The sequence below is a fragment of the Lagopus muta genome, chromosome 3 (genome assembly GCF_023343835.1).
Source record: "Lagopus muta isolate bLagMut1 chromosome 3, bLagMut1 primary, whole genome shotgun sequence".
Classification (NCBI taxonomy): Eukaryota; Metazoa; Chordata; class Aves; order Galliformes; family Phasianidae; genus Lagopus; species Lagopus muta.
The window spans coordinates 78,974,159-78,986,987 of record NC_064435.1 but is presented as its reverse complement, the minus strand read 5'-3'; the positions used below and the strand labels follow the sequence as shown (position 1 = coordinate 78,986,987).

Here is a 12,829-nt window from a genome sequence, read left to right as displayed (position 1 = left end):
GTACATTTCATTCAAGGACATAGTGCTGAAAGACTAGAGATTAAGAGGATATTTGGCAATCCTATTTAATTCTAAGAAAACTACCTCACCAATTCATATCCCGAGATGGGAACTAAGGAAGGAAAATGGTTCTGCCTCTCTTTTATGTGGGGAGACAAATGAAAAACAAAATGCATATATGGGAAAAGAACCAGCAAACAGGCTCAGAGCAACAATATACCTATTTACAGAAGCACCATCTATAAGAGCCTACCTCAGCCTATGTTGTACGAAGTATTAGAAAAAGTATTTGTTCAGTGAATTTTTCTCTTCTATTACACTTCTTTATCCCAAGCCTATTGTAATTCTCCTCCCTAAAATAGAAAGTCTTTCCGAAGAGAATGATGGCTGACTGTTTTCATGCCTGGGAATTCAACCTTACATACATTTATCCAAACACAATCAGAACAAACAGTCATTACATTTACTCAGTGTGACTTCTACATACATTCATTTAGGAGGATGGTCAAACACAGTATTGTATTTCTGTGTCTGTGGTTGATTTTAAAATGGGCTTTTTATTATTATTATTATTTTTTAAATAAAGCCGGAATTTTATGACTTCAGAGGATAAGACTGGTGAAAATCAACACAATTACATTTTAAGAGACAAATGCCCGTAAAACCTGTCAGAGAATGAAGGTACCTCAGTGATGTCTATGTACAGCTACTATATGCTAATGAAAACAATTTTAGATCCACCGCAGTACTTTCCTCTTGCAGTGAATGGCACTCAAAGTTTGCATATTCAGCATTATCCTTCCCTTCAACTTTGCAAACAACAGCACAACCTTGTTCTTAGCATGTTTGATTCTACTTAAATAGAAATTAGAAATAAAAAACTAGTGGAGGACATTCAGTAAGCTATTACTGTTATCATTTTCCTAAGTTTGTACTACGCAAATGAAAGCATACAAGTGAGACAAACTAACCTTGAAATAACAATGAACTGAAGGGTAAGAATAGTCATGAAAGAACGTTGCTTGAGAACAAGATCCTAATGCTAAACCAAAAACTTTACTGTGTCCTAAATTCTGCTCAAAGACTACGTATTTCAGAGCACAGAACACAGAAGCATGGTACTTCCTATTACATGAGAGAAAGACATTGATTCTTACATCTCATGAAGGTTGACAGATCAGTTAAGAACTGATTATTATTTGCAGATGTGAACTGATTGTTACCACAAAAAAAATAACGACAGCTTTTTCCTAAAATTTAGCCAATGGAATCTTTATATTTTACCTCCAGACAAACAAGGCGACTTTTATTTTAAAATACATGTTCTTCATGTTTAAGTGGTAAACATATTTCAGGAGTGAGATTCTAATGCAGATAAAATGTTATTAACTCAAACTGCTCATCTGCAAGAAGCATTATTGCAAACTACACACTCAGTTGTTTGTTTGTTTGTTTTTTAAGAAGAAGAGTTTTTAACATTTTGCTACTTCTCGTTCCAGTTAACATTTGGCTTGCAACATCTCTGTTACAGGTGATTGCACATAAAGATTTAAACAGACATACATATTTTCTAGCAGCCATGATAAACTGGGATTTGGATTTTTGGGGGATAAATTTAAAACTAAACTTTATTTGCTGCATGGAGTTTTCACAACCTTCATTGTGTGTTATTGATCTTACCCAGTTGAACTGGTCTTTCAGAAACGACCACAATTATCTCCATAGCTACCCTGTTCATTACTAGGTTTTTACTTCTTTTTGATCTTCCATTAGAACCTAAACCACAGACATCAAAGAACTAATACACAGTGTAACCAATGCACCAATACACAGAGTAAGCCATTTCAGAAATGTGCCAGCCATTCTGATGCTAAGTGGCTGCTCAGATGTCAACTATCGTATTTACTGGATCGTATTTACTTAGTCCCACGTCAGGGAGGCTGCCTCTAACTTTTAAGAGGGTGAAAAGGATTGGTGAAATGGCCCCTAAATCTCTGGCTAGGGACAAAACCTGTTAAGAGACTGTCATCCTCCACTTAACAGCTTCTTCAAAATGGCAATACACAACACACGTTCAGCTGCAGATTTTGCAATCAATTACAACGTGATGATGCTTAAGGAACAAAGATAAGGGAGGACCTTAGAGATTCACCACAAAACCACTGTTTAATTCTCACATTAAACACGGTGACAGTGTAAGACCTTAAATACCATCATATATATTTTCAGCACAGCCTGGTGATCACTTATGAAGTATATTGCTCATATCGAGAATTTTTAGTACATTTCAAAGACCAGTTATCAATAAAATTCAGTTAAGAATCTGTAACAATAAGACTGTGTAGGTAAGACCCAAGAGGGTACCTTGTTGAAGAGAGCCTAGATCTTAGTTTGGCATTTCACAATGCTAACGTGAAAAATACTAACAGATGGTCTACCCAAAATGTCCTTCAAATTCTGTAATTACACCTAAAGGAACACTACAATAGTTATACCAATGAGTGGTAACTAACAATAACTGTTTTTAAAGAAAATTTCAATTTTCAGAATGTTAAGCATCCCATGCAATCCAGTTACAAAATCCTCAATTTTGATATCTTCAGTCAAATTGAAATAGATGATTCATTCAAGGCAAAAATAAATGTAATCAGACGTATTTCAACTGTAAAACAAAGTAGGAAATAGCCTAAAAGGTCATGGAAATATTAAGTGTACTGCACAGACTATGCGACAAGCAGTAATAAGCCAAAATATCACATCCTGCCAAGCAAAGGGAAGGAGTAATTAAGAAATCAGAAATTAAGCACTGATCCTAGAACATTTATAGAATTATTTCTGAAAGATTACTAACAAAATCTTTTCCATGAACAGCAAACAAAAGTCCTGCTGCATTCATCCATCCAAAACCCTGTAATATAGTTTATATAGTACGATACTTTCAAATACAGTACATCTGTAATCAATGTGCGGAACATGTCAAATTGACCACGTCGACCACTAATAATTGCTTGTATGCTTCTAAATTTTATATTATAGGATCAGTACAAATTTCTAAAGGAGTTTTAAAAGCCTTAAAACAAATTTATGCAATAAGCCCTACTAAATGTACCATACTGTAGGTCTCCTCAACAAGGACTACAGCTTATTCAACAAAATATGCTATTTTAATACCCCTGCTATGGTTAAGAATAGGGCAGCTACATTTTTTTTTCTACTTTTTTTTTGTAAACATGGTTTTACTAGTGTGCAATACTTACACAGCAAAGCATAACAGCATTTCTTTCCCCCATCCTCAATCACCACCTTCCTTTTCTACGTCACGCAGTGTGAATGGCTATATAGAAGATTCACTTCATTTTGAAAAAATGTGATTTTTTGATTCTATTTTATTTAGATTTACTACAAATTTGAGGAAAATGCATGAATAAGATTGGGAATTTTCCTATGAAGAGGTGCTTTTGATGAACACTGTCTTGGCTGATATGTGGATCTTCAGGAAATATACTAAAATTTTTTCAAAAGTACGCAGTGCTGCAAAATAACCTGAGCTTTAATCCACTTCAAAACTGAGGAAATAAAATTAAATTTAATTTTTGAACTTCATCCTCTGTTCTTTGTGACCCACATCAACCAGAGCCTTCTCTAACAAAAACGCTGGTGCTACCACAAATGGATGGACCTACAGTAAGAGTTAGTGTTGCTGAACGCCAACAGGTGCCTTAAGGAAAGGAAGAAATATTCAGATACCATCATGCAGGTTTACTGAACTCACCTGACAGAGATGTAAAACCATTCTCTAGAAGCAGAGATGCATGCACAAAAGTAAGAACACGACTGCAAGTAAAATCTTCAAAATGAAGAAAGCATCCTGGTAAAAATAAAAAGCAAAATTCCCAGGTTCCTCACCTCTCGCTTTGCAAGCAGCACATTAGGAACAATATGAGGCAGGCAGCGTCCCAACATTAGCATGACACTTTTCTCACTGTCTGCAATTCGAGATACCTAGAAAATAGAGTATATTTACATATTTTTAACTGAAGTAAAGGAATAGAAAAACATCCTTCTTGATGTTCTTGATTGGTTACTCATGAATCCACTTGTTGAAACTCAAAATTTCCCAGTAATTACATAGCTATAACTAGGTAGCATATTTTAGCTAGAATCCTTTTTTCTTAATTTTCATGCCCATAAACTGCCCTTTCCGTGTACCTTGATAAGCGTTGACACAAAACAATTGATGGTTTAACTACTGCTATCGTACAGAAGGAATCTTCTAGTTTATGCCAACTGGGAAACATACCTCTGATCCCAAACGACTATCTGCTGACATTCGACAGAAAGACAGTAGTGCTTGATGGAAAGCTGGTGACAATTTCCTGAAATATCATCAAAAAGGGAAGGTGAGGGAAAGTATGGATCAGAAAGGTAATGACTTTCACTCTGGTTCAGCCAGATAGATAAAATGACATTCAACAGCATTTGTTTTCAGTTTTCAGTGAAGCATGCAGAAGAATATTCACAATTACCTTTCACTTCTATGATTTCCAGTTTGTAACTAGAAGACAAATATGCCCTAATTAACAAGTTACTTTCAGTTCCTAAAAATGTAATGTCTTTCAGATTGCTTCACAGACAAAAATAGAAAAGGAAGAAGAAAAAGAAGACATAAAGAAAAAGGAAGTTTCAGCAATACAAGAGGAAGCATACTCTTTTGCAAACTGAAGGAAAAAATACTGCAAGCAACCAGCAGTTTTTGCTCAATGCTCTGATTTTGTACATTGGATAAAAAAGTTTGAGTAGTCCATCACTTAGAAGCTTCAGCATTAAATCCACACTAAACTGCCAATCTAGAATCTAAATGTTGGGTTCAGATGGATAGCGAAAGCCTGACTTAAGTTGCTGTCTAATCCCTGATGTTTATTTCTAGAAGTACCACCTCGTGGATATGCACTGAACCAGCAAACACAGTCCAGCTACTCAAAGCCTCAAGTACAAACACAAAACTCAGATAAGAGTCTCAGAACTAGTTTGTCCAAAGAGAATAATTTGGCAGAAATGACCTCAGAAGACCCTGACGATGCCTTTATCTTCTGTATTTAGAGACTAATCTAACTGCTTCATCCACCATGCTTCAAGAGAGAAGGAGCATTTGTCCTCCAGGCAGAGGGCAATTTCTTTCTTTTGTGGAAAATACACCTTTTAATACTTCAACTCTTATAAGTGCTATTTTGAGAGCTTAAGTGAAGAAAAGCCTACATATATGTGATTGTACATGTATGGACATATATATTTTTATTCAATAGGTTGAAAAGTTACATTATCCACGGGAAATATATACAAATCTTTTCTAACCAAAGAAAGAAAAACCCAAAACACCAACATCAAAAATCTAATTTCTTGCTTAAAACAGTCTAATCTAAACCAGAAGGATTTAGATAAACATACAGAAAGTCTTCCCCTTCTCTTTAAGTTTTAATGAAGTCAGTTTATTTTAATTCAAGTCAGCTTGATTTTGTAGAAGAGTTCACTTAAGAAAAATAAGAGATCCAGATGGTAGTGAGCTGTAAAGGACCTTGGTTTAATAATATGCTAGCCCTTACTGCATAAAGGCATTACTGAATGCCATATTTGCAGACGCTATTCCAGCCTTTAATTACACTGGGAGAACTGGAGCAAGCGTTGCAAAGCAGTACTGTAATATCAACAGAATCAAAGCCAACCTATGTCTTGGCTGTTCATTTTAATTTTACCTTTGCACTCCACAGAATGTCAAATTCTTATCTACCTGAAACCTTAATTAAATACTCAAATTGGGACAAAATTCTATCCTCATTTTGCAGAGAAAAAAAGACCAAGTGTGACAGCATTTCCCTTGAATTTCCCTAGGGGTTAATTAACAGGCAAGCTCTGGGCAGCATAGGCTCTATAAGTCCTACTACCTACATTTACATTCTAGAAAGCTGCTTTATGAAATTTAATAAAGCCTCTTCTAACAGAAACAGTGACAAACTCAGGCCTCTTTCACCAAGTCAACAGAAAGCCTTTTCAAGGACCAGCAGATGCCAGTAACGAAGTGCAAATATAAGAAAGCATGATGAAGACAAAATGCAAGCACCACTCTTTTCCCTACATAACTAGGAGAAAGGAGACAATTTACTGAAAAATTGACTGCTACATGAAGAAAACACCTTGTATTTGGTTCAAATTACCAAACACCTAAAACGAGTTGAATAAATATATGCAATGGAGTCTATTTAAACTTCTGCTAGTGCTTTCTGTTGCAATCTGTTACACAAGGCACTTCTCCAAGGATCCCCAGGTCCTCATTTTTGGGCATGTACACACACCTGTTCCTGTTACAGTCACATCAAGCAGGCTCACTTGCTCTCCCATCATCTTTTCCCATCTGGTTAAGATTTATGCCAAGAATCCATCCTCTAGCTATAGTAGTAACAGTCTTGTCTTTAAGAACCAAGTCCTAGCTTTTAATGCAGTTTTTTAACAACTCTTGAATAAACTGCAGTAATTGTTCTCTACAAATGACTGCCTTAGATTGAATAAAATATATATGCAGTACATGAGTATCTTGAGATCTGTGGGAGAAGCAGCATTGATTAAGAAACAGTATAATTCTCTCATGTAGTCAGCTGAGAGATATGAGTCTATAAAACACTATCAAGGATTGTTTCCTTTGATCCTTCACTGACATGTAAAATAGGAAATTCAGTACCAAAATAGCTACATATTACACACCACTTATTTGTGCACTAAACGCTGTATCAGTGCATCTCTGAAATTAATGGACTCCATGTAAACTGATGGTTTTATTCAGGGTAGTTGTTTTTCTTAAAAAAAAAAAAAAAAAAATCTAAAAAAAAAAAAAAAAAATGCTGCAGCAGCCATACATCATTGCACATGGGTTTTAAAGGCCTGTGAGCCAGCAAAATAAATTAATTTATCTATTCTAGAAACCTGTCATATATTCCTCAGGAATTCCTTCCTTATCCATAGATCTCATCCTATTTTAATACCCATCCTCTACTATCTCCAAACCACCAACCTACTATTTGTGTTCTTAATTCCTCCCAGCAGTCCCAATTACACTGAACAAAAAGAAACTTGTAAGAAGACACAGATGAAGGCAAGCATACAAATTTACAGTCATAAATGTATGACAGGTACAAATTTTGATTATTACGCAGCCTCAGTGTTCAGCTAGAATATGAAACAAATATAAAAATACATTAAACAAATCCTGAAAGTTTAAATGGAACCACTGAAAAAACTCAGATAAGTCCCACCTGAGTTTTACTTTCTTACTAAGCACTAATCATTCAATAAAGAACAGATGAAATTAGTAGTAACGCTAACATACTGTACTCAGAAATTAAATATCTTTCCTGCTGCTCCATTCTAAAAAAACCTGCCTTCATCTCCCAGGATTAATATGAGAACTTACAAGACACACAGGATTTGTGAGCAAAGTTAATTATTAGCAAGGGTAGTTACTCTTTTTTCTTTCTTTTTTTGGAGGGAGGTGAGCAGGGGAAGTAATTTTCAGCTTCTATTCATTTTTCCATCTGTGCAGAATACCACACACGTCCATTTCTTCTTTGTATTACTTTCCTATGCATGCCCTCAGTTGTACACACTTTACTATCTCTGCAGCCTGCTCAACTCCTAGTAGTACACTTTTGTTTGTCTTTTACTTATTCAATAAGTTACTTCCCTTCTTCACCATAATGCTTAAAAATCCTGCATATATTTCAGAGCATTCAAACGCACAGACTCATAGTTTCCAATTAATAACATGAATACTTTATTTAATTAAAAAGAATCGTAGTTACCTAATGAAGACAAGCCTCAAATTCAAACATCAAAAAACAAGAGAGAATACCAGTGGGTACTATTTCTGGTTAAAACAAACAAACAAACAAACAAACCTAAGTTTTTAAGTGCCCTAGGAAAATAACTACTAAACCTGCATTTCCAGATGGAAAAACTAAAGTCTTTCCAACCACTCTCCAAGTGGAATAGATTTCATTACAAAACTAAATTGTAATGGAGAACACAAACAACCTGTTTTCTCATTCATCACTTCAATTTTGGCTTTTCATTTTTGACACAAAGATTATGGCAAGATTTAGAAACAAGTAGGAGGTGAAAAGAAGCACTTACAGTTGATGCTAAAAATTGCCTTCCCTAAAAATCAGTAGGAACACTATGTGAAAGTATCATCAGTGTTCAATAAAGGCATGCTAAGCCTTTCATTCATATTCAAAACAAAAATGATTTATGCCTGCTGCTGGGCTTTGTTAGAGAAATTATACACTTCTTAATTTTTAAAGCATTTTATTTTAAAACTAATCGCTCACCTATTCGGTTTATCAAAGTGCACTGCAGTTTTAGCTGATGGAGCACAAGAGGACACTTTCTCTGTGTCTTTACAGGGGACAGAATTTAGCGTATCATCTTTTGAAGTCCTTGTATCATGTTCAGCTGATGAAGAAAGGCTTTTTTCCTCAGCGTCTGCATGTTTACTGTCATTCTCAGAGCTCTTGATATCCAAGTACCGTCCATTGTCCTCTGAGACTGTGTGAGGCACTTGCTCTAAGGAAGGATGGGGAGCTACACCATAAACTGTAGACACGGCAAAGTTTTCATTCTTGAGGAAATCTATTTCACTGAAAAAGTTAAAACCAAGAATGAATGTTTTTGTTACTTTCCTGACAAGGTTGCCGGAATCACAAAACAAGGACAGAAATAAGGACAACACACTGAACAGTTCTTTCTTCAAATCCAGTACGTTCAAGGTCTCTATCAAGTTCTTCAGATGAGCACCAGTTTACCAGAGGTCTTCAGTCAACAATTAGTAGAAAGAAAAATGCTGCATTCAGAACAAGTGATTCAAAGCTATAAATAAGTGACAAGAGCTAGTGTTATAATGTTTCTGGCTGAGCTCTTAGTACTGAAACATACTGTCCACAGAGAGACACCCATCTGGGGTACAAAACTCAAAATACTACAAAAAGAATTAGTACAAAGCACCCCACTTAGTTTTGAAATGGTAAGAGTACAAGTCGTTAAAGTCATTGAAAAATTGTCTAACTTGTCCTAACATTCATTCTCCTAAGAGGAATGGAATCTTACAGCTTACAGAATCACGTTTTGAACAAACTTTTAAAGGCTTTTTATCGTCGTTGTTCAAGATCTTGTCATTTCTATTACAGAAAGAAAAACGATATTAAAATAAATTATTTAAAATACAACCTTAAACAGCATTGCAACCTCTCCACAGTGCAGTACTGCAGAGTTAAATATAGCTGACTGAGGAGCAAAATCTACACAAAACACATCAGAACTGATGCTATTTTCAGTTAAGTAAATAAAGAAGTTGCACTGAGGGAACAAAGCTAATTCCAAAATTAAACAATGTCAGTAATCAAAAGATAAATACTCAGTTTAAAGTCTCTTGGTTTTTTTTCCCCAAATCAAATACCACACACTAAAAGGAAAGATTGCACTGCTCCAAAGAACTCCTAGCAATTTTGTAGGTAAAAACTGTGTTTTGATACATGTGCCAGAAAAACATTGAGAAGTTACTCTGACATTTATTAGCAGTTAAGCAGATGGATAAATACATACCTCTCAAGTCTTTGGATTTGTTCCATCAAAGACCATTTCTCATTGTTTAAAACACTAATTTGATCTTCTAATTTCTGCACTATCAAACATTGCTAAATACAAGATAGAGACAAAAGAGGTTAGCACAATGAAGTAATGATGCAAACAGTTGAAATTTCTTTCATACAGCCTCTTACTTCTATTGATTGTGGTGTTGTTTCAAATACCGGAACTGTCCCAAGTATAGGGGTGGCAGCCTCCAACTCATCATCATCTACACCAACTGATACATCCACCACATCTCTTGTGGTAACATGATGGTTTCCAAAGTCCCGATAGAGTTGTAAAAGGTCAGGAGGTTTTGGAATGTTCAATCCCACATCATCCCACAATTCAAAATCCTTCAAAGCAATAAGAGAAAACAAACCACACAATAGACTTACTTCTAGCACTGTTTTTCTTCCTTGTTTAACTTAGGTCTGCATTCAAAGAAGAGCAAAATAATCATGTCAAAGCTGCACTGCAGTAATAAGAGCTCATTTCATAACCTAAAACAGTCTCACCCTAAAGACAGTTCTAAGCAGTATATTAAAAAAAGAGAACCTTCCAAAACACACAGCTCACAATTTTTTTTGTGCTCTAGGATACAAATACTTTGGAGAATCAAACGTATAATTGATCAAATTCTAACAGAAGCCAGTAAACATGGTAGAAGACTTCCTACTGATAGGGCTGTCACTTTGTTCCCTTCTCACTTACATGTACAATCTTCCAAAAGGAGACAGTCAAATAGCTCTGAAGACAACTGATAGACAGGGTGTGTATTTTCAGCAAAATCTGGACATAAGTGTATTCAGTGTACACTGATGAATACAATAATACAACCTTCTATCTCAAACTGTTACAACTCGACCTTGTTTTTTTCACTGACATGTAACTTAACTATCCTACAAGATTATTTCACATTTATATACACAAATAAGCATGCACACTGATAATGAGGAGTTGTGATGCTCTCTTAAAAGAAGTTAAATCTCAAATAGATTCATGCTTTTAATTTTTTTACTTCAAGAATGTTGACAATTTTTTTCTAGTCTGGTTATATACAAATTTAATATTAAATACATACAAAAGCAATGTGCTCCTACTGCAAAGAAGGTTAATGATATTCTAGACTGCATTACACCAAGTGCAGTCAGACCAAGGGAGGGGACCTCTCCCCTCTGTTCAGGGTTTGTAAGACCATATCTGGAGTGCTGTGTCCAGTTCTGGGCTCCCCAGTACAAGAGACACGGACACTGAAGAGAGTAATGGGAAGGAGCTATGAAAATGGTGAAGGAACAGGGACTGGAACATCTCTCCTGTGAGGAGCAGCCAAGAAAGCTGGGACTGTTCAGCCTAGAGAAAAGTGGCTCAGAGGGAAATCACATCAATGTATATAAATACCCTAAGGAAGGGTGCAAGGAACATGCAGACAGGTTCCTTTCAATGGTGCCCAGCAACAGGACAAGAAGCAATGGGCACAAACTGGAATGTCAGGAAACACTCATTTACTGTGAGAGTGACCAAGCACTGCCACAGGTTGGAAGTTGTGGAGTCTCCTCCTTGGAGAGGTGAGAGCTGTCTGGACATGGACTTGTACAACCTGCTTTCAATGCCACTGCTTGAGCAAGAGCTGGACCTGATGAATTGCAGAGGTGCTGTCCAACCTCAACATTCTAGAATTTTATGACACTGTTTGGAAACTGCCTTTCTAAATACATAAGCTGAATAGTGAAATACAATTAGAGATAGTTATCATTACCTTCTTTTGCTTCCTTTATAGAAAGAAGAGACTCGTCTCCTTCCTACAAACTTGGAGAATGTACTTCTCAAACAGCTGTTTCCAAGCCATTCTTTTATATGAAAATGCTAACATTTAACTCTTAGAATGCTCATTTAAGCTCACTTGAGCTTACAAAAAGATCTGAATGTGGAAAATTCATGTGTAATAAAAAAGAAAATCTTACCTGATCATGGTTTTCATCTGAAAATGTTATTGATGTAAGCTTGTAACTATTCTTCAATAAAAATTCATTAACTAGGAAGTTTAGAGCTCTTTTCTCAAGAGGTCTGATTGGCTCCTGGAAAAAAAGAAAACAATACACTGCATCTTTGATTCATCTTGCTGTAAGCTACTGAAGCATATCTGCATTAAGGCCCATGCAAAGCTCAGTTTTCACCAGCCACCTACCTGAATTTCAGGACTTGATTTATAATTTTTTCGTTCCTGCAAAGGAACTTCATTTTCTGGGGAGGAAAAAGAAACAGTAACTAAATTTTATTCTTTCAACCAGGATGAGCTCAGCTACTTCTACATTGTTCAAAGTAGAGGCTTAAGAAAAGGTTTGTGTACACCACCTGCAGCCTGAGTCAGGTTGGCTCGGAGGGCCTGTATGGTCTCCTTGGCTTTCCGTAGTTCAAACTCCAGGACTGGACAGGGATTTGGATTAAACACACACAGGCATCCAACCAAGGCAAGGGAAACAAAAAATAAAATATAAAAAGCAAGGATGGGTATGAAAAAAAATATACAGTTTGTATTCAACAGAAAGCATGCAGTCTTCATGGAACTTATGAACACATGCAGCAGAGTTGGTCTGAAAGCAAACTGGTGAATGTTTTCCATTGGTTCATTGGGATTCATTAACTAAGCCAAAATTTCAAGCTGTCTGACAAGGACTCGCTGTAGGCTGTTTTGTTTTTATTTGGCTGCTTGTTTTCAACTCTGCATTACTGGAAAAAGTTTGTTATTTCTTCTTCTTCTTCTTCTTCATTTATGGTCAGCTGGTACTGTCAAAATTTTAATTTATAAGGTGCAGGGGACAAAGATCAGATCTAAATAATGCACATACATGTTGGTGGCAGTGTTAGCTGTCTCCATGTAGCAAAACTAAAACCCTAATGTGAATGCACTGTCCCACTGAGACTACTGATTCTTTTTTTATTTGAAAATAAGTTTATATATTGAAATTACTGAAATATTTATACATTGAAAAATATTTTTAGTGGCAGAATTTGAAGCTTGCCTCATTTTCTTACTAAAATGAATCTCTTTTTAAAACCTTTTTTCTTTTACTTCACGTTTTCTGGAATATCCTAGAAGTAATTAAGACTTAAATGTTGAATACATCTAAGAGATGCAAATAAAAAAAGCAAAATCTGC

General features: G+C 35.8%; 1 protein-coding gene across 6 annotated transcripts in view; it reads right to left on the bottom strand.

Annotated features, from left to right (window-relative positions):
• Positions 1–12,829, bottom strand: part of RELCH (RAB11 binding and LisH domain, coiled-coil and HEAT repeat containing) — a 71,776-nt gene that overhangs the window by 36,456 nt on the left and 22,491 nt on the right. For 5 of the 6 annotated variants that reach the window (XR_007375616.1, XM_048938515.1, XM_048938516.1 and 2 more), the window contains exons 3-10: positions 12,025–12,096; positions 11,858–11,913; positions 11,634–11,747; positions 9,822–10,025; positions 9,646–9,737; positions 8,376–8,684; positions 4,301–4,376; positions 3,907–4,002 (exon numbers count right to left, since the gene is read on the bottom strand). Coding sequence is in view for 5 of the 6 variants with exons in the window: in XM_048938515.1 (XP_048794472.1) it covers positions 3,907–4,002; positions 4,301–4,376; positions 8,376–8,684; positions 9,646–9,737; positions 9,822–10,025; positions 11,634–11,747; positions 11,858–11,913; positions 12,025–12,096 (1,019 nt within the window). In the remaining variant the exon portion in view is untranslated. The remainder of the gene's footprint in view (positions 1–3,906; positions 4,003–4,300; positions 4,377–8,375; positions 8,685–9,645; positions 9,738–9,821; positions 10,026–11,633; positions 11,748–11,857; positions 11,914–12,024; positions 12,097–12,829) is intronic. The other variant, XM_048938517.1, reaches the window with a different exon arrangement.